Here is a 23,007-nt window from a genome sequence, read left to right on the forward strand (position 1 = left end):
TATCTTCCCACTAATTTTTGTTTTGTTGTATGTCCTTTCTTTTGCTTTTATATTAGCTTTGACTTCCCTTGTCAGCCACAGTTGTACTATTTTACAATTTAGGTATTTCTTCATTTTTGGAATACATGTGTCCTCATTTTTCCCAGAAATGCACACCACTGCTGCTCTGCTGACATCCCTGCCAGCAGCTCCTTCCAATTTACTTTGGCCAACTCCACTCTCATACCACTGTAAATTCCCTTACTCTATTGAAATACTGCTATATCAAACTTTACTTTCTCCCTATCAAATTTCAAGTTGAATAGTCATATTGTGATCACTGGTTCCTAAGGATTCTTTTACCTTAAGCTCCCTAATCGTCTCTGGTTCATTACATAGCACCCAATCCAGTACAGCTGATCCCCTAGTAGGCTCAATTACAAACTTCTCTAAAAAGCCATCTCTTAGGCATTCAATAAACTCACTCTCTTGAGATCCATTACCAACCTGATTTTCCCAATCAACCTGCATGTTAAAATCTTCCATGACTCTACTATAATGTTGCCCTTTTAATATGCCTTTTCTATTTCCTGTTGTAACCTGTGGTCCACCTCCCAGCTACTGTTGGGAGGCCTGTATATAACTGCCATCAACATCCTTTTACCCTTGCAGTATCTTAACTCAGCCCATAAGGATTCAACATCTTCCAATCCTATGTTACATCTTTCTACTGATTTGATGCCAATCTTTACCAGTAGAGCCACACCCCCTCTGCCTACCTTCCTATCTGTCTGATATAACGTGTAACCTTGGACATTCAGCTCCCAACTACAGCCATCCTTCAGCCATGATTCATGGATGACCACAACATCATACTTGGCAATCTGTAATAGTGCCACAAGATCATCCACCTTATTCCTTGTACTACAGGCATTTAGATACAACACCTTGAGTACCGTATTTGTTATCCTTCCTGATTCTGCATCCCTAATGTTTTGATACTCAGCCTGTTGGTTACAACTAAGTCCCATCACCTGCCTACCCTTCCTGACAATCTAACTGCACGCTATCTTTACTTTTTTACCATCTGTCCTATCCTGAGTTCCTTTACTCCAGTTCCCACCCCCCTGCCAAATTAGTTTAAACCCTTCCCAGCAGCTCAAACAAACTTGCCGGCAAGAATATTGGTCCCCCTGAGTTCAGGTGCAACTCGTCACTTTGAACAGGTCATACCTCCCCCAGAAGAGATCCCAATGATCCAAGAATTTATTGCATTCAGCATGAAAAGCACACCACAGCCATTTAAGTGATACAGTGAGAGGGGAAAAAAGATGAACAGGAAACTTCAACAGAAGCTTTACCCAGAGCCAACACCTCTTCCGAGCCAAAGCCTGTCACTTCTACTCTTGCCACTGGTCCACTCCTGACAATGGCCACTCCAGTTATCCCTTCTGTACTTTTGGTTTGTAGGGCTCTGTTGATGCTGCTGATAGGCCCCGTACAATTTCCTTCACCTTGTAGCCATTCTGTAGGAATGTCATGCGTAATCATCTCATTTCCTCTAAGAGACTCTCTGGGTCCAACATAGTTTTCGTACAGTTAATCAAAGTAGAAAGAACTGCTCTATATTGGGAGGCGTGATGGTGGCTGTTATTGTTGAGCTGTAAGTCTACATGAGTAGGTTTCCGATAGATGCCATGTCCGAGGCTATCGTCTGGTTTCCATCATATTAGAATATCCAGGAATTTTAACAAAGGCGAAGGTTTTGCTAAGTAAGAACTGGAATTCAGTTGTAAACAAGATAGGAAAGCGGAAAACTGATTGGTTGAGGACGAACCAATCAGGCGGGACAGACTATGGAAGTATAAATACCACCGGACTAGACATGCCCAAGTATCATCCCTGATGAAGATAGCAGAGTTGTCAAGTTGTATCGGTTATAATCATTACCTGTAGCCAGCTGAAAGCCGGAGGAGAGTTATTTATTGTTTCCTCTTTTATATTATTGGCTAACTTACCTTCATATTTAATCTTTTTTCTCTTTATAGCTTTTTTGTTTGCCTTCTGTTGTTTATGCTTTAAATTCCCAATCCTCTACCTCCCCATTAATTTTTGCTATATTATATGCCCCCCCCCTTTTCCTTTATGCTGTCTTTGACTTCACTTGTCAGCCATGTTTGCCTTCTTCCTTCAGAATACTTCTTCATCTTTGGGATGTATCTTTCCAGCACCCTCTGAATTTCCCTGCAGAAACACCAGCCATTGCTGATCTGCCATCATTCCTGCTAGAGTCCCCTTCCAATCAACTTTGGCCAGCTCCTCTCTCAATGGCTCTGTAATTCCCTTTGCTCCACTGTAATACCAATACATCTGATTTTAGATTTTCCTTCTCAAACTGCAGGGTGAATTCTATCATATTATTATCACTGTCTCCTTAAGCTTCCTAATCAAATCTGGATCATTACTCAACACCAAACCAGAATTGTCATCCCTCTAGTGGGTTCAATCACAAGCAGCTCTCAAAAGCCTTCTTGTAGGCATTCTACAAATGCCCTCTTTTGGAATAAAGTCGTAAGTCTCGAGAAATCTTGACAATGTAATGGGATGAGGATGTTCTTCTTATTGGAAAATCTGGAATTGAGGATTACTATTTAAAAATAAAGGGTCACCTATTTATGATAGAGATGAGCCGAAATGTTTTGATACCATTTCTGTGAGTTTAAAGTCAGTAGAAAATTGTTAGGGAAAATGAAAATTGGTCCAAAAATTAGGAGACAAATTTCTGAACAGGAAAGCAGACACCCAGAAATCTACAGGAACATTTAGCTAATTTTCAACACGTTTCCAGACCATTATAGATCATCTACAAATGCCCTCCGGTACTTGCCAAGCCTAAAACCTTCCAAACTTGCATCCAGGAACTCCCAGAAAGAAACATAAAAAGTGCTGGAAATAGTTGGCAGATTGGTTGGGCAGCTGGGGAGTAAAACAGAGTTAGTGTTTCAGATCTATGACCTTCCATCAACCTGTGAATGTTAACTCTGTTTTCTCTTCAGCTTTTCTTTGTTTAACCGTTTCATTATGCTGTCTGCACAGCTCTACAATCTTCAGCTGTTGGGGAGCTCAAAACTAGAGCCAAACTTTTAAAAAACATAGTCCCAAATTGCAGTAATTTATTTTTTGTTCATTCATGAAACTCCACATCTTCAATAATTGCAAACCTTACAGAATTTTTGATTTTATTAATTTTATTTTAAGAATCTTGCATGTGGCTTTTAAAATGTCCTTAGAGACAAGTAGCTAACCTGATTTATTTATCGTTGGTCAGTGGTACGACCATCAGAATCAGGTTTATTATCACTGATATGTGTTGTGCAGTTTGTGGTGAATTGGTAAATGTTAGTACGACTTTTGAGTTCATGTGTTTAATTATTATACCGATTTTGATTTGGTTAAACTTTAGAGAGTGAAAGTTAATGCTGAAAATTCCCAATAATATAAATAATTTAAGAAAAACTTTGGAACATCACAAATAACTTTTTTTAAAAATTGAACAATTCAGCCCCTAGTCAACAACAATATTTTTGTCCTTGAGTCAGATTAATAAGTGAAACATGCAATCTCAGGCAGGATTTGAGATGAGTAACATGTAAAGTTTACACAAGGGAATAGCCAAAGGATGGTGAATTATTGGAATTTGTTGCCACATGCAGCTGTGGAGGCCAGGTTGTTGGGTGTATATAAGGCAGAGATTGATAGGTTCTTGATTGGACATGACATCAAAGGTTACAGGGAGAAGGCCAGGAACTGGGGTTGAGGAGGAGAAAAAAGAGTATCAGTCATGATTGAATGGTGGAGCAGACCTGATGTGTCAGATGCCCTAATTCTGCTCCTATGTCTTATGGTCTTATGGAATAGAAAAAGGAAAAAAATATGTTAATTGCACTGGGTGAGCAAGTCCAGGAGGAAGTTCTGATGCATTTAACTGTTGGGCTGAAAGGCCTGCTTTATCTAGGTAAATTCTGTGTAATCTCTTTGCAGATTCATCATTATATCTCGACTCCTATATTCTGTACTTTGAGGTAAAGTCTAGAATTTTGTGAGATTTTCTGATATCTTGCCTTAATATTCTGAGAATCAATATTCAAACCCCATAGCCTTACTCCATTACCAGGTCTCCTTCTGTTCAGACTGTTCTTTTGCCTGTTACTTTTCCTAAGAATATTCATCACTTCCCACTTGCTGACATGAGGTTATGGGAGATTTAGTTTAACAAAGCAGCAATATGGTGGAAACAGTTGGGTTTAAGGAAGAGAGGATTTTGAAACTTACTTTCTGTAAATGGAGATATGGCTTTCTTCTTAACACCAGAGTCTGGGTATTAAGGTCAGGATTGGAAAAATTTTTGCTCGTAACCAAGCCACAAACAGTCTCCAGCTAGACTCATGTAAGTTAATTTCTAACACGATGGTGCACTACACTAGCAGAAATTCAACAAGCACTTTGTTTGGGTCTTGCGGTTACCAAGGCTCTTGTTTGGATTTCCATTGTGCAATGAACTTCCATCACTTCATAATCCTTTGCCAGCAATTTATCTGATGGGAAAATACTTTTTCCATGAGGCTGTCACTCTTAACGTCAGATTTAGAGTTATGACCTTTGGACACTTGACTTTTCTATATATAACAGTCCGTCCAGAAAACACTGAGATATTTTCGTGGGAGAGTCATTGCTTTAGCTAAAGGAAAACCTTGAGTTTTCATATATCATCAGTAGTGACAGTGCCGTGACTAATATAAAATTAGTCTGTTTTCATCAATGACCAAGAGGGGTTTACCTTACCTCCTCTATGAGAAGCTACACTATTGACCATTAGGATTCTGCCTGGCTTCACCACCAAGCACAATATTGTTCGAAAGAGGACCATTCTCGCTTTAATATTAAGGCAGCATGTTTCTCATAAGCCAATTCCCCTTTCTTCAGTAACTGGGCAATAGGTGACTAGAGTGTCTTCTAACTGTGCCCCACTATCCTCAGTAAGAGATTGTTCCATCTTCTCCATGGGGAAGTGAGGATACAGTTGGGAAAATGGATACTTTTCATAGATTCTTTATTCTCTTCCAGTATTACTCATTTTATTTACACCATTCTGTTTCCCAATCAGCAGCCACAGGTAGCTCCACTCTACCAAGCAATATTGATCAGTCAATTCCACTATATCAGATCTTTGTCCAGCTGTTGGTCTCTGGCAGCATTGTAATATCTGATGAATGAGGAAACTGTTCTAGTTTAAGGTCAAGATCAGATTTATTTGTCACATGTACAGTGAAATGCATTGTTTGCATCAAATCAAATCAGTGAGGATTGTGGGGGCAGCCTGCAACATCTCCATGAGTCTGGCTCCTACAGAGCATGCCCACAATTTACTAACCCTAACTCATATATCATTGGAATGTGGGTGGAAACCAGAGGCTACGTGGAGAACCTACAAACTCCTTACAGACAGCAGTGGGAATTGAACCCCAGTAAGTGATCACTGGTGCTGTAAAGCGATTGTGCTAACCGCTATGCTACCGTGCCACATGGTTTAAATATGAATGTGGAGAGTATACCAACAAGTTGCATCACAGCCTGGTATGGAAACACCAACGACCTCGAATAGAAAAATCTACAAAAAGTAGGGGAATACAGCCCAGTCCATCATGGGTAAAGCTCTCCCCACCATTGAGCACATCTACAAAGAGTTCTGTTATAGGAAAGTGTCATCCATCATCAAGGACCTCCACCATCCAGGCCTTGCTCTGTTCTCAGTGCTGCCCACAGGAAGGAGGTACAGGAGCCTTATGTCCCACACCACCAGGTTCAGGAACAGTTATTACCTGTCAACCATCAGGCTCCAGAACCAGAGGGGTTAACTTCACTCAGCCCAACACAGAACTGATTCTGCAATCTATAGATTTACTTCCAATGACTCTACAACTCATGTTCTCAATGTTATTTATTTATTTGTTATTTTGTTCTTCTTTTTGTATATGTATAATTTGATGTCTTTTGCACATTCATTGTTTGCCTGTGTTTATTTGTGTGTAGTTTTTCATTGATTCGATTATTTCTATATATCTACTATGAATGCCCTCAAGAAAATGTATCCTAGGTAGTATATGGTGACATCTACTATATACTTTGAGAATAAACTTACTTTAAACCTTGAGAAGCTTTGTATGGGTTCCTTTCAATGATTTTCTCTTCCAGAGTGGTCATTCCACTTTGTAGTGGGAATTTGGACGTTCCACTGATGCGTCAGTGTCTGGACAGGGCCTTGGTTCTAGACAACAAGCTGTGCAAGTTCTCCATTCAAGTGTGTGACTGCACTGGAGATCTTGCAAAACTACTCGAGGTACTTGCCCGTGCAGAAGTAAGGTGAGTGAAGAGACTGTGGAATTAGTTCATAAATGTACTTAGAGTGTTATTATTCCTGGATTGTAGCAATTATATTAAGATCCTAGAAGTCATAAAATTTTATATCACCAGCTACTTTGGTCCATCAAATCCATGCTGGCTCCCTAGGCAGCAAATGACCAGCCTTAATTCCCCCAGATTTTCTGTCACCCTGAAATTATTTCGCCTCAGTTACTCATCAAATTTCCTGTGGAAGGCACTGAGTATTCACTATCCACTCAGGTGGAAAATTCCAGATCCTCACAACAATGTGAAAGAAAATAAGTTTTCTAAACATTCAAGGTGTTGATGTTGGTGTGCATCTGTGCTGTACGTAGATCAGTGTTTGTATCAAAAATGAGTGGGTATGGTATACAGTAGGTGCTAGTGTGAGTGTGTGTATATCACACTACTTCGGGTGTGTATTTTGAAGAAAGGTTATTTTCCAAGTGCCATCATAGCAAAGAATTCCAGTCGTCTGGTTCAAGCTTCTCCTCTTTTCAGTTTTTGAGATCACCTCTGATAGTGAAAGGTTGATGTGGAGTTGTTGGGGATCATGTCATGAACTCGTGCACCTCTGATATTGGCCTGTTGAAAGAGTAGACATGGAAGTGATAGAATCTGAATCATAGATTTGCGTCATGTCTAAAGCCACATTTAGAGATGATATCAAGCTGCTAATGGTGAATTAATTGATTTGTACCAGATTTGGTGTTGTCTAAGGTGGACAACGATTGAATTCACACTAACGATCTCCTGAACAATGCAGCTAAAATTACAAGGTAATCAAAAAAAGCATTAAAAAAAGCCAATTTCCGTGACAACCTTCATTCAGGAGTTTTATATTCAGAAATCTAAGTGATCCTTGTCTTAACGCAAATCCGTTTTTCTATAACACTTTTTACAAGATGTGAGTATATTGCCACTGGCTTACTTGCATGTTCACGTACTGCTCAACATGGCGACCACATCAGCAGAGGTGAGCAGAAACAGTGGCCAATTGTTCATGCATGTCGATGCTGGTAATTAACAAATCAATGTCTATCCTCTGTACTGATTTATTATCTGCCCTTCATTTATTCTTTCTTCTTACATTCTCTCAATCTCGTTTTTTGCCTTAGGGTGCTGGATGTTATTCAGGAGCGCATTTTTGTCACCTCAGATATTTTCAGCATTAAGGTAAAAAAAAACAATGAAAAGTCACATTAGTAGGGGATGCAGGAATATGGAACATATCCAGATCAAATGCATTTAGCTTCATTTGGCATTGTGTTCAGCATAGACATTGTGGGCCGAAGGGCCTATTCCTGCACTGTACTTTTCTGTGTTCAGTGTGTTGAAGTCACATACTTGTCATTAATGGCTACAAGCTGGGAAAATGCACATTCAGCACTGATTGAAAGGAATGAATGTTGTCCCTGACTAGAAACTAGGAAACATAAAAAGGCATTATATGTTCACCACAGGGACTGAACAAGCTCAAACAGGAGGATGTTTCTGTCAGGGTAAAAACTCAACCAAGTACTTTCAGCCTGAACTGGAAGCAATTGTTTTGCATGGTTACCAGAAGTAATGGATAGCCAGTCACTTCATACAGAACGTTCCATTGCAGTATGAGGTGCTAACTGTTTCAGATTGGCCATGATTGAATAATTAGATTCTACTTAAATGGCGGAAAAGCTTGAAGAGCTGAAAGGCCTCTTCCCGTTTTACTTGACATAAAGACCATTTCAAACTTCTGTCAACATAGTTTAGACATTATTGCTATGAAAGCTATCAATTCAGTTAGAATCAGAATCAGATTTAATATCACCAGTCCATGTCATGAAATTTGCTGTTTTGTGGCAGTAGTACATTGCAATACATAATTGTTTTTAAAAAATTATAAATTGCAATCAAAAATATATATAAAAATTAAGTCGTGCAAAAAGCAAGCAAAAACTATAGTGAGGTCATGTTCATGGGTTCATTGACTATTTAAAAATCTGATGGCAGAGGGGAAGAAGCTGTCCCTGAAACGTTCAGGAAACATTGATATATTAGAGACTCTTAGATAAGGCACATTTTAAAAAATTATTCATTTATGGGAAGTGGGCATTGCCAGCAAAGCCAGCATTTATTGCCAATCCCTAATTGCCCTTGAGAAGGTGGTGATGAGCTGCTTTCTTGAACTGCTGCATCCCTCAGGTGTAAATACAGCCACAGTGCTGTTAGGGAGAGAATTCCACGTGACAATGAAGGAATGGTGATATGTTTCCAAGTCAGGATGGTGAGTGACTTGGAGGGGGATTTCCAAGTGGTGGTGTTCCCAGGTATCTGCTGTTCTCGTTCTTCTAGATGGTAGTGGTCGTGCATCTAGAAGGTGCTGCCTTAGGAACTTTGAACTTTTATTGATGAAAGGAGAACAGAGGGAAGGGTTAGATTGATCTTGAAGTAGATTAAAAGTTTGGCACAACATTTTAAGCTGAAGGGCCTGTACTGTGCTGTACTGCTTTACTTTCTCTGTCTATGAAACCTGGGCCTACATGTTAGCTGGGCAGGATATAAATTTTAAAAGAAAAGCTACCATCAAACAGACACAGTGGTACAGCTGGTAGAGCTGCTGCCTCTCAGCGCCAGAGACCCAGGCTCAATCCACCTGTTCTTCCTGTGATCACATGAGTCTCTTCTGGTTTTCTCCTACAACCTAAGGATGTGAGGGTTGGTAGGTTAATTGGCCACTATAAATTGCCCCTAGTATGTAGGTGCTTGGAAGAATTGATGGGAATGTAGGGGGGAAAGATAAAACATTAATGTAGGCTCAATATAAATGAGTAGTTGACAGTATGGACTCAGTGGGCTGAAGGACCTTTTTCCAAATGTTGCTTCTTCCCCTGGCTCCATAAGTGCTACAGAGAGGGCATGGCTCCATGTTCTGTCATATTTTTTCCAACAAAAGTGTCATTCAGTTAGATTACCATCTCACATGGTCAGGGAGACCACACGACTGAGAGGATGGATAATTTAGCTTCTTTGGTACTCTTTAGACAGAAGACCATAAGACAAAGAAGGACTTAAACCATTTGGCCCATTGTGTCTATTCTATCATGGCTGATTTATTATCCCTCTCAACCCCATTCTTCTGCTTTCTCCCCGTAACTTTGACACCCTTACTAATCAAGAACCTATCAACTTCCATTTTTAATATACCCAATTACTTGGCCTCCACGGCCATCTATGGTAATTAATTCCACAGATTCACCACCCTATGGCTAAAGAAATTCCTCCTCATCTCTGTTCTAAAGGAACACCCATTTTGAGGCTGTGTCCTCTGGTCCTAGACTGTCTCAGTATTGAAAATATCCTCTTCATGTCCACTCTCCAGGCCTATCAATGTTCAGTAGGTTTCAATGAGATCCCTCTCCTTTCCCCCATTCTTCTAAACTCCAGTGAGAAAAGGCCCAAAGCCATCAAGCACTCTTCATATATCAATCCTTTCATTCCCAGGATCATTCTTGTTAACCTCCTCTGGATCCACTCCAATGCCAGTACATCCATCCTTAGATATGGGGCTCAAATCTGCTCACAGTACTCCAAATGTGGCCTGACCAATGTGTTAAAAAGCCTCAGTATTATATCCTTGCTTTTATATTTTATTCCTCACAAAATGAATGCTAACAATACATTTGCCTTTGCTTACTATTGACTCAAACAGAAAGTTAGCCCTTAGGGAATCGTGCATTAGCACTCCCAAGTCCCTTTGCAGCTCCGATTTCTGAACTTGCTCCTAGTTTAGAAAGTAGTCTATACCTTTATTCCTTCTACCAAAGTGCATGACCATTCATTCCATACACTGTATTCCATCTGTCACTTCTTTGTCCATTGCCCTAATCTGTTCCATTCTTTCTGCAGTCTCTCTTCTTCCTCAGCACTACCTGCCCCTCCACCTACTTTTGTATCGTCCACAAATATTGCCACAAAGTCATCAACCCCAATTATTGAGGGTTTTTAAGAAGATTGACAAGTATCTAATTAGTCAGGGTATCAAGGGATATGGGAAAAATGCCGGAAATTGGAACTTGACGGGAGAATAGTTTAGCTTGTGGTGGAGTGGCAGAGCAGACTCAATGGGCCGAATGGCCTACTTCTGCTCCTTTGTCTTGTGATCTTGTGAATTCCCTCATCCAGATCATTAACATATAAAATGAAAAGTAGTGAACCTAACACCAGCCTCTCTAGAACACCTCTAGCCACTGGCAGCCAACCAGAAAGAGCCTCGTTTATTTCCACTCTTTTCCTTCTGCCAGTCAGACATAATAAATCAATGAAGTAATTAGGAGCCCTCCTTAGCTGGTTAGGCTATTCTCCCTAAGGAGCCAATGTCTGCTAATGGCTTATCTCCATCTTCTGTGCTCTTGGCCACGTGTCAATTACATTCTGAGAAATTATGAGTAACACTAACAAGTCAGTCACAAACTACACACCAACAGATTGAAGTGTTGTCTGCTTATGCTTCCCATCACTCTGACAAAGATTTGGCTCCATCTTGATCACCCACAAAACACAAAACATTGGCATGCTCTCCCATAATAATTATTTACAGATAACTACTTCCATCTGGTACCAGAAATATCCACTGCTTCATTGCCATTTGTATGCATGCAGTTACTCACCATTTTATGAAGGAAAATAAAATTACCTCACTTTTCCCCACCATATTAAGTTTTCTGTATTTTCTATTGAGACCCTATGAACTTAAGTGCTGTTAATCAGGAGACTGCTACAACACATTCAACTTAAGTTACCATTACCCAGGAGTTTGAGAACCTTGACAATGCAACTGGTCACTGCAGCTCCCTTGGTGAAACCATCATGTGACATCTATCACTGGTGGGGCTGGTTGCCTTTCCACACATAACATCTGCAACATGTACAAGATCGATAATGGTTAAGATTGTGCCCTGTAACAGTTCCCATGTGTAACATCTGTTACTGTTGAACTGTGTGCACTAGTACTTTACATTAGTGTTTCCCAACCTTTTTCAGCCCAACGCCCCCTTACAGCACTTTCATTGTTACCAATGACCCCCTAAATCACCATCATACTTGTCAACGCCCCTCTTAGGCACAATGCACTTTCTGGTGCACCCCTAGTGTAAAAACATGTCTATCATATGCCACACATGAGGCTGCTTAACAAGATAAAATCTTCTGGCGTTACAGGAAAGATACTAGCATGCATAGTGAAATGGCTGACAGGCAGGAAGGAGCAAGTGGGAACAAAAGGGGCCTTTTCTGGTTGGCTGCCATTGACTAGTGGTGTTCCTTAGGGGTCAGTATTGGGATCACTGCTTTTCACATTGTTTGTCAATGATTTAGATAATGGAATTGAATGCTTTGTGGCAAAAGTTTGTGGTTGATACGAAGATAGGTGGAGGGGTAGATAGTACTAAGGAAGCAATGCGATTGCAGAAGGAGGACTTAGACGAATTAGAAGAATGGGCAAAAAAGTGGCAGATGGAAGACAGTGCTGGGAAATGTATGGTAATGCATTTTGGTTAAAGGAACAATGGTGCAGACTATTATCTAAATGGGGAGAAGGTTCAAACATCAGAAGTACAGAGGGACTTAGAAGTCCTCGTGCAAGACTCCCAGAAGATTAATTTACAGGTTGAGTCTGTGGAAAAGAAGGCAAGTGCAATGCTGGCATTTATTTCAAGGGGAATAGAATATAAAAGTAAGGAGATAATGCTGAGCATTTATAAAGCACTAGTCAGGCCACACTTGGAGTATTGTCAACAGTTTTGGGCTCCATATCTCAGAAAGGATGTGTTGTCATTGGAAAGAGTCCAGAGGAGGTTCATGAGGATGATTCCAGAAATGAACAGGTTAAAATATGAGGAGCGTTTGTCAGCTTTGGGCCTGTACTCACTGGACTTTAGAAGAATGCAGGGGGATCTCATTAAAACCTACCAAATGTTAAAATGACATGGATGGTAAAATGATGTGGAGAAGATGTTTCCTGCGGTGGGGGTATCCAGAACTAGAGGGCACAGCCTCAAAATTGAGGGGCAACCCTTTAGAACAGAGGTAAGGAGGAATTTTTTTTTAGCCAGAGAGTCGTAGATTTGTGGAATGTTCTGTCACAGACTGCGGTGGAGGCCAAGTCCATGCATATGATTAAGGTGGAAGTTGAACATTTCCTGATCAGACAGGGCATCAAAGGATATGGTGAGAAGGCAGGTGTATGGGGTTGCGTGGGATCCAGGATAAGCCATGATGGAATATAGAGCAGACTCAATGGGCTGAATCACCTAATTCTTCTCCTATATCTTATGGTCTTATGGAAACTAGCTCTTGGTGTGATACTGCCTGAACCATGGCTGAAGATAAGCTTAACAATTTTGTTCTCTCCATCATAGCGTTCCGTATCTAATCAGCTCAAAGGCACAAGGGACTATTATCATTTAAAATTTAACTATTCCTGTTCATCTCAGTACTACAGTACAATGTTACAGTACTGTGCAAAAGTCTTAGGTACATATATATAGCTGGGGTGCCTAAGACCTTTGCATTTTATGTTTTGCACTATACCACAGCCGCAAAAAACAAGTTTCATGACATACGTGAGCAGAGATAAACCTGATTCTGGTATGGGTCTCTATTGTGGACTGACTCTAGGAAGGGGGCAAGGAGACAGGGGATCACAGTTGGGGAAAGGGAAAGGGAAGCATCAGAGAGACATTCTGTTATGATAAATAAACCAATTGTTTGGAGTCAAATGGTCTTGCCTGGTGTCTCAGGGCTGGGTGCGTTTGCACCCATGCCATCTCCCCCACCCCTGCATTCTTTCTCAGCCATCTATCCCACATCCCTCTCACCGCGCTCCACTCTCTCCATTCTAACATCCTTTGCTCCCACTAGATTTACAATCCCGCTCTCCACTCCATGTTGATAAATACAGTACTGTGCAGAAGTCGAAGGCACCCTAATGATATATATGTGCCTAAGACTTTTGCACAGCACTATAAATCACAGTGATTTTCAAAACACACAGATGTGTATTGCTTGTGAATTTATGGACAGGTTTCTCTCAGTTATTGCTAAGGCTGGAGCTTGGATGCTGAATTAGGAAATCTCAGACAGTGCCACAGATGTCAAATTAGGGTCCAGCAGATCTGAGATAAGAAAGGCAAATCCAATAGGGCTCCTACTCCTCAAAGTCCCTACTGGAGAAGGAGATCAGAGGACTTGGAATGACACAATTAACTAATTGAGGAATATAGACATCATCTCTTGCCATCTAATTAAACTTTGAGCTTCTCAGCATCATGTATCTTTATTTGCTCCAATTTTGTTACCTCTGATAGTGTCCCATTGAAATTACAATGGATTCTCAATATAGGGCTGTTAGATGACTGGTGACTCTTTAGTAACCAAGTACCTACTGATTATCCATCTTTGGGTCTCTTAAATGAACTTCCCTCTTCATATTATGAGTGTAAACCACCTGCCTATCAATCTGTAATTTATCTGGCAAAAGAGCAATGAAGTATTTCAGTGTTCCAGCAGTCAGAGGGAGTAAGATAATCGGTGGGTGCAATTCCCTTTGCTTGACCAGAGCATAGGTGTGGGAACTTTGGCTGAATAAAACTTGATGCATCCCAAAACCAAGTAACCAAATAGACTGCTAATCTATGAACCTAAATGATTGTCTAAGTGTGCCCACACTGAGTACCTTTCAGAAATGGATAGGGATTGGAATGGTATCAAGCATCTCCAATTTCTTTCCACTTCATCCAGACTCTAAGCTAGATAATTCCTTCCCTAATTCTTTCCACCTCTTTCTAAGATTTGTAAACCTGTATACAAGCCTTTGGTCTTTTCTCCCAGTGTTAATTGTTTTGGCTGATTATGTCATGTAAAGCATCTTGTTAAAAGGTTCAAGATAAATGCAAGTTACTGTAGATGATCAACGTCACCACCTGCTTGGTTCTTTCAGGTCACATGTGTTATCGAGGTCCGAGACAGATCTCAAATGGTGCAGATGGAGAGAACGCTGAGGGAGCGCTACACCACGTTCACCTGGCAGGAACGGTCTGAAGACTGAGATGGAGAAAAGAAAGTAAAGGTTGCTACAGGCAGAGAACAATGTCTGGCACATGGTGCTTTTCACTTGTAGTTTAGACAGCCTGTCTCTGTGGTTGGTCATTTCTGATGAGCTGTTGTAGGTAATGCCATCTTGCCAACCATAGCAAGGTCAGCCTTTTCTCAGTGTCAGCTGTGACACAATTCTCACCTATGAGTTAGAAGCCCCACTCCAGAGACTAGAGTACAAAATTCAAGCTGAGACTCGAGTGCAGCACTGAGGAAGTGCAGCATTGGCAGAAGTACAATTGTTTGATGTGAAATAGAAATGAAGCCTTCTCTGTTCTCAGTTGGATGTATACCCTTAAGTACAAGTCTTCTGAGGAGCAGTGGGATTTGCCATTGTGTCCTGGCCTTGTCTTACTCTTCATCACATTACAATTTATGGGACCTTGATCGGAAAATGGGGAGACATTTCTGAAGGGTAAATACTTGGTTCACACTTCCGAAGCAGATATCAGAGTATTGAGCATGGATCAGGAATTGCACAGAGCCAAGTTCATCCTATTGTAATACACAATACCATTCAAATGCATGTCTGCACTTCATTGTCACTGATTTTTGAAAGCATTTTCAGTGTCAGAATCAAAGGTAGTTATTCAACTTTAGATATGATGTAAGTCATGTTAGCTCTGTGATGTACAAAGGAACGATTTTGCTTCCATTGATCAATGAAATGGAACATTGGGAGAAATATATAACATTCTACACTGTTGCTTGAAGGCAAAATTTACTGCTAGAGCACAGAGTGAGGGATGGAGAGGGCAAAGATGAGAATACAAGTGGGGGTGGGTAGAGAGAGAGTGAGATAGAGAGATAGAAAAAGAAAAGAGGGAGAGAGAAAGAGCATTACTATAGTGTAAAAAGAATTGAGAGGTTCATTCTGTACAGAAGTTATGAACAATCAACAATCACATCACATCAAAGTGATTTGCCATTCGCTAAAAGATCTTAAATGCTTTAGAAAAAAAATCTAAAATACTGAAAAGGCTAGAAATGGAACACAAGAAGCTAACATTTGGGGAACATTCATTTGGCCACTCTGCCTTTACATACAAAATGGAAGAAATGGTCCCAACAGCACCCATTCCTGATCTGGGTAAAACATGCAACCTTTCCAGGCCAACATTGGAGAAGACCCCAGCAGATTATTATACAGCAGAAAGAAAAGCATCATCTAGGACAACAAAGATGAGAAGTGACAGGAAGGCTTCTGAACTGCTTAGAAAATAATCTTTAAAACATTCTGAATGTTTCTATTACATTCAAAAATGTAGCAAATAAATAATTTCTTAACAATTCATGATAAGACTTAAACCATTTTTCAAAATTAATAACCCATAGGATGTTTTTTCAAATTAACAAGCAAGTGCCCAGATCTTCCACATTTATTCTACCATATTAAAATCAATGGGAAAACACCCCTTACATTATCTCAGTCTGATCCTCAGTCCCAGTGATAGAATCATAGAAAATTTACAACACAGGAGACTACTTAGCATGTTGTGTCCATGTCAGTCCAGAAAAGTGACCCAGTTCAATACTACCCCTCTGTACAAGGTCCACATCTTTGAGTGTACATACTGATCGCCCCTTCAATCCTTCTAGCAATTACTTTAAACCTATGTCTCCAAGTTTTGACTTCTTCCTACTCATTCTGTGTATGCCTCATAATTTGATTGACTTCACTTATGTCTCCATTCAGCCTCTTCTGTTCCAATAAAAAGAAAGCCAGTTTAACCAATCTTCCATAACTGCAAAACCCTCCCAACCACAGGCAACATCTCTCCAGTGCAATCATATCTTTGCTGCCAAGTAGTAATCAGAACTGTATACAATACCAAATAATAATGTATATAATTCTAGAAATAACCTTTTGGTATATTTTATGGTTGTATGCCTTTTAATCACCTTAAGTTGTCATAATACTTTAAGAATTTTACACATCCACTCCTGGATCTCTCTGTTCCTTCACACCATTCAATATCCTCCTATTTATTGTATTCTCCTTTGCCTAATGGCACTTTCTAAGATCCATGACCTCTTTCTTCACAGGATTAATTTACATTTGCTAATTTTATGCTCAAGTAACCAGACCATCTGTATCCTTCAGCAGTCTAAAACATTCTATCAACCACTTGGCCAACATTTGTAGTATCTGCAAACTTCCGTATTATGCCCCTTACAATTATATCTAAATCATTAACATATGTTCCAAAAGTAAGTTCCTTCTGTAATTACAAGGTAATTGTGGGTAAATTACTAGATAATTAACCCACAACAGTTCACAGGCTTGCATCAAATCTCTGGGAGAACATCCACATTTCAAGCTTGAAAACAAGTGCACAGAAATTCCAAAGTTGCCGTCTGATCCTTGTGTACTAAAGGCAAACATTGATAATTCACGGACTTGATGGACAGAAAGCCAAAAGTGAGAGTTGATTGGTGTGTGAAGCTCCACGCATATCAGATTTTGTTAAATTATGTTAATGATCAGTACTTAGAGGGTAAAGTTAAGTTTGCTGATGGCAACAAAATTGGTTGTGAGAAGAGAATTGTTGGCAGTAGGAAGAGGTTAATGGTGCAGATGAAGTTACTTCTGGAGTAATGCATGATAGTGCACATGGGGAGGAGAAACAAGCCAAATGAATAAGTAAACAGTATGAGGACCAGAAGAATCTTGTTGTTGGATGTTTACAGACTCTTGAAAGCAGCGGGACGGAAAACATTGCTAAGAAACTGCACAGAATATTTATTGACTGAGGTACAGAAGAATTTGAGAATCAGTTGGCCCACAACTAGAGCATTGTATACAGTTCTGGCCTTGCATTACAGGAAAAGTGTGCTGGTATGGGAGGTGAAATAGGGAAATTTTGCAAGGATGTTGCCAATACTGGAAAAGCAATTATGCAGATAAATAGAACAAGGAGAGATGCAAGCATATTAAATTGAGGTGTGTACAATTACAATATGTTCTGAAAGGACAAACTTGAATAATTTATAAGGGGTCACAATCTATAATAACTTACAGGATCGGAGGGTAAAAGAGTTGTGAGGGTTTGGAATTCATTGGTTGAAAGTTTATTAAAAGCAGAAATCTTCATATTTAAGGAGCACCTGTTGAGAGTGGAAAAAGGATTAGTTGTATATAGGCTGGCTCGTATAAAATGCTCCACATGTTTTTTGTGCCTTAAATTATTTTGCTGTCTTTACCCTCACAAAATATGACTATTAATCTTTAAGGTAAAAGTACATGAAAGAAAGAATTCTCAATTATCTAAAGTTCTTCACTACTGAAAGTACTCACAAATACAGTCATAGCCAACGAAATTTTTTCAAGATATGGTGTCTGTACTTTCTCCATAGCAATGAGATAAGAGTAAGTAGTGTTTTAAATTGTCAGTTGAGGGACATTGAGAGGAGACCTTGCTTTTCAGCAAAATAGAACCCTGAAAGGGCAGACAAAATCTCAGCTCAATCATACCTCTGATATCACAGTGCTTCCTCACCACTCTTCTGAAGCGTCACCTTACGTTAAGTCCTTGGAGTGTGACTTGAATCTTTGTTCTTTAATTCGGGTGACCATGCTATTACAGACTCACAGCTAATTATTTAGATAAAGATGAGATGTTCTGCTAAATTGTTATATATGTATAAAGATGAATACTTTTACTTTCTTTGCAAAGGGTGCTCGATCTGCCAAATGTTTCAACCACTTTCTATTTCAATTTTTGTCTCTAAAAGTGGTTTATCATCAAAGGCACCAGCCAAGTATATTTTCAGAGGAGTTGTATTAAGTTTTATGCAACAATTACAGCATCTTCAATCCAGTACTATAAACAACTTGCTGTGCTGTTGACATTTCCAGCATTTCCTGTTTAAAAGTATACAACAATTCCAGCCCAGTGGAATTTCAATGCATGAACCCTTGGCAGAACGCAAAAGATGAAGCCAAAGTGGCTCAGTATGGGGCATTGCAGATATCACAAAACTCTTGTTGTCCACATTTCAATGCTGTAGCATTATAAGTACTGTCATACTGAGACCATTCATTCAAAAGACTGCAGCAGATCACCTCATTTGCTATCATTTTCTCAAGATCAATTACTGACTGGCAATAACTGATGTCGCTACCTCTGACACCACCACCCCCCCCCCCCCCCATCCCGATAACAAATACAAAGCTGAGTAATATTTTCATTTTAGCTTTGTGTTTATTCATAAAAGATTAGGATAATTGCTTAAAAATAATGACAAGTTTGAGGTCTTTGAAAGGACTTCCTTTAAAGTTTAAATGAAGGGTTATTCTCTCCTGGGTGCTCAGGTCAATCAACCCAGGTATGAAATATATTTTTGTCTCACCCCTGTGAGAGAAGTCAAAAACAGAAAGAATCATGGAGCTTTTATTAACCCTCCAATTACCTCAATCCAAGTGTCAACTATGGTTGCACGTTGTGACCTTCCTCACGTTCCTACTCCCACGCCAAGAGTAAAACAACCAGGTTCTTAACAGCATAATTGGATGATGCTGGTTGTCAGTTCAATAAAAGTTCTCCCTTCTCAAATAATTTCAAGAATTTAAACCAAATGCTTGTTTTACTTTATGCTCCGAAATTAATTTTAATTCTTGGAGTGCACAGCTCAATCTCACAGGCGAGTAACTCAAACTGGTCGCACAGTAGTGAATCAAAGCAAAAATCAAAAGGACTACAGATGCTGTAAACCTAAAATAAAAACAAAAATTCTGGAAATATTTAACAGGAAAGGCCACACCTATGGGAACAGAAACAGTGTTCTTTTTATGTTATTAATGTTATAGTATTGGATAAGGTCACATCAGCTTATGAAAGTGCAACAAAGAATGCTTTAGTTCTTTCTGTACAGTTGGGCCACATGAACCAACTAATAATTATTTCCCTAAAGCTTCATTTTTACAAGGACTGTGATGATTTAGTTTAAATGTAAAATGCTTAAATATCACAAATTTTACAATGATAAAATGTATTTTTTCCAATTTTGTCAATGTCTGCTGTTATATAAAAATTGTACCCTGGCATTGGCAAAGGATTACCTAGAATCTTCTATACAATAACACCATTTATTTGGCTACCTCCATGAATGTATCCTGTTCTATTTAAAAATGTCATCATTTACATGACCACATCGGAGCTATTACTGTTGGAGAAGCCCTGACTATACAAGGTTACAAATTAGGCTCCATAATGCCCTAGTGAATAAATGAACAGCATGGAGACACATGGACTTGCATGGTGCCAAGTTTGACATTTAATCGATAAGGCACTGGCCTCACCTCCAATTTATGGGAAGACCAAAATGGGTGTCCATCATTTCAAGATAGTTACCAAGAAATCATAAATTCAGAAAGAAAAACATTTACTTGAAGAGTAGTAAGGATGTGGAATTCAACATGCAACATTCAACCGTGGCTTAATATGATCTCTTAAATATCTACAAATGCGTAACATGAAATCAGCAAATGTTTTACATGAAGGAAGAACTTTGAATAATAAATAATCTTAACCTAAATCTGGTATGGATGAGGTTATTTCCATTGTCAACAATTCCCAATTCCTTGATAACAACCCATCCAACACTCAATCCACGGACTGTTTAGGAGTACTGCTTCCAAGACTCTCAACATACTGACAATCTTAAAAACGTTCTTCACTTCAGATAAGAGATTCTCACAGCATGATTTTCCTGTGATCTGTGTGATTCCACATTATGTTTAGGACTAGGGTTACATCTGTTCTGTGGAGAGGAAAGGTTCAACTGTCATGAAATAACCCCATCCATATCAGATTTATGGTTTTGTAATCACAAATCATAAATGGGGTTTGTGATTTAACCATTAATAGTGATAGGAAGCTTAAAATTAAACACACTGCCTCACATTAAATACATCAGTCATTAAAGGTCTCTATACTAAACCTGACTAGTAACACTGGACAACAATTTTTTTTCCAGAAGTGTTGCTTCCTCAGAATTTTTTTGTTTATGATAGATCACTTGAAGCTGAACACAATATAATTTCGGACTATTTGTATCATGTAGGAATTTGGGAAAACAAGCAAATAACTTCTATTAAATCTGCAGATGCTGGAAATCCAAGCAACACACACAAAATGTTGGAGGAACTCAGCAGGTCAGGCAGCATCTATGGAAAAGAGTAAACAGTGGATGTTTCAGGCCAAGACGCTTCATCAGGACTGGGGAGAAAAAGGACATCTTACCTTTTTTCCAGTCCTGATGAAGGATCTTGGCCCAAAATGTTGACTAGTTACTCACTCCCATAGCTGCTGCCTGGCTTGCTGAGTTCCTCCTGCCTTTTGTGTGTAATGCTTTTATTGAAATATAATGTGCTTAATTGCATAATGATCCTGATGCTTTCCAATAGTTCAACTACGCTAATAATGTTTCATTGATGATTTTTGTTTGTACTCAGTGTCTGAGGCTTCTTGCTTAAGTGTCCAACAATAATCGGCCAGCATTGATGGATTCCAGTTGCCCTGATACCATTTCTCCATGACTGCAATGTCCTGGTGAAACCTTTCACCATGCTTGTCACCCCATCGCCAAGATTAGCAGGAAAGAAGTCTAAATGGGAATGCAGAAAATGAATCTTTAGTGACATATTGCACTTCATGGTTTTGTATGCTTGAAACATGTTGTCAACCAGTTGCACATAGTTTGGTGCTCTGTAGTTGCCAAGAAAATTTTCAACAACATTCTTCAATGCCTTCCATGCGATTATCTACAGTCCCACAAGGAGTTCTTTGAATTGCCTATCATTGATGACCTGTTTGATTTGGAACCAACAGAAATACCTTTCTTAGTCTTGGTATCAGTTATTCTGACTTGAATTAAGAATTGAAAAAAACAAATGTAGGTGATTTTTTAATGGTGCATGATAGGGAAATTTCATGGTGATTTTCATGATCAACAGCCCAAAATCCGTAAGATATACACAGAAATATTCAGGAAGCAAAATTTTTTGTTGTCCATTGTAATTGTAATCTGTCTAACAGTGCAAAGTGGCAGTAAAGGGTGGCAGGGAGTTGGAAGGTGCTGGTATGGCTTATAATAGCACTTGTCTGGAGTTACTTTGTTGGATATTGAAGCCCCATGAAAGAAACTTACAATACAATAAAATGTTGGCTGAAATTCTGTCGAGTCATACAGCAAGAAAGCAGATCATTTGGCCCACTCCACCCACACTGACCATCAAACACTCATGTACACTGATCACACTGTCCCTCTCACATACCTGTTATTAACATGGAACATTACATGCTCTTCGACCCACCATGTTATGCCGACATTTTAACCTACTCAAAGATCAAGCTAATGCTTTCTTCCCACACTTGACTCCACATCCCAATTCTCCTGCCATTCACCTGCACTAGGAACAATTAACAGTGGCCAATTGACCAACCACATCTTTGGAATGTGAAGTTGAAGGGCAGGAGAAATCTATGCAGTTACAGGGAGAACATACAAGCTCCAAACAATCAACAAAGGGTGCAGAGGAGATTTACGAAGATGTTGCCTGGATTTGGGAGCATGCCTTATGAGAATAGGTTGAGTGAACTCACCCTTTTCTCCTTGGAGCGAAGGAAAATGAGAGGTGACCTGATAGAGGTGTACAAGATGATAAGAGGCATTGATTGTGTGGATAGCCAGAGGCTTTTTCCCAGGGCTGAAATGGTTGCCAGAAGAGGACACAGGTTTAAGGTGCTGGGGAGTAGATGAGATGTCAGGGGTAAGTTTTTTACTCAGAGCGTGGTGAGTGCATGGAATGGGCTGCCGGCAACGGTGGTGGAGGCGGATACAATAGGGTCTTTTAAGAGACTTTTAGATAGGTACATGGAGCTTAGTAAAATAGGGGGCTACAGGTAAGCCTAGTAATTTCTAAGGTAGGGACCTGTTTGGCACAACTTTGTGGGCCAAAGGTCCTGTACTGTGCTGTAGGTTTTCTATGTTTCTATGGGTTTTTTTTAACACAGGTGGTCAGGATCAAACATTGGTCTCTGGAGACCACAACATTACCAACAGCACCACAGATCAAGGCAAGTCAAGTTTATTATTATTTAACAATATACAGATATACTGCCAAACGAGGCATTTCTCTGGACCCAGGGCATAAAGCACAGAAGTACACATAACATACATATACTGTTACACTCAATAACTTAGGAAAGTAAAAATAAAATCTACAAATGAATTATGCGTAAACAAAGTAAAGTGCATAAATTAAATGTTGTAGGGTACAGAACAAATTATCTGGAGACACTTCGAATGGAGATGCAGCAGGCAGTTCAGAAGCCTAATGGCCTGAGGGAAGAAGCCTAACGGCTTGAGGAAAGAAGCTATTTACCACCCAGACCATTCTTGTTTTTATGCATCAGAGTCTCTTGCCTGATGGTAGAATGTCAAAGAGGA

General features: G+C 39.6%; 1 protein-coding gene across 1 annotated transcript in view; it reads left to right on the plus strand.

The window, feature by feature from the left end:
• The window catches only part of LOC140714225 (L-threonine ammonia-lyase), a 60,454-nt gene extending 37,802 nt beyond the window's left edge, over nucleotides 1-22,652 (plus strand). Inside the window, exons 9-11 of the mRNA XM_073025236.1 lie at nucleotides 6,232-6,399; nucleotides 7,539-7,596; nucleotides 14,399-22,652. Of these exons, the coding sequence (XP_072881337.1) occupies nucleotides 6,232-6,399; nucleotides 7,539-7,596; nucleotides 14,399-14,506 (334 nt within the window). The 3' untranslated portion in view covers nucleotides 14,507-22,652. The remainder of the gene's footprint in view (nucleotides 1-6,231; nucleotides 6,400-7,538; nucleotides 7,597-14,398) is intronic.
• The last annotated feature ends 355 nt before the right edge of the window (nucleotides 22,653-23,007 follow it).

Source organism: Hemitrygon akajei, chromosome 21 (assembly GCF_048418815.1).
Source record: "Hemitrygon akajei chromosome 21, sHemAka1.3, whole genome shotgun sequence".
Lineage (NCBI taxonomy): Eukaryota > Metazoa > Chordata > Chondrichthyes > Myliobatiformes > Dasyatidae > Hemitrygon > Hemitrygon akajei.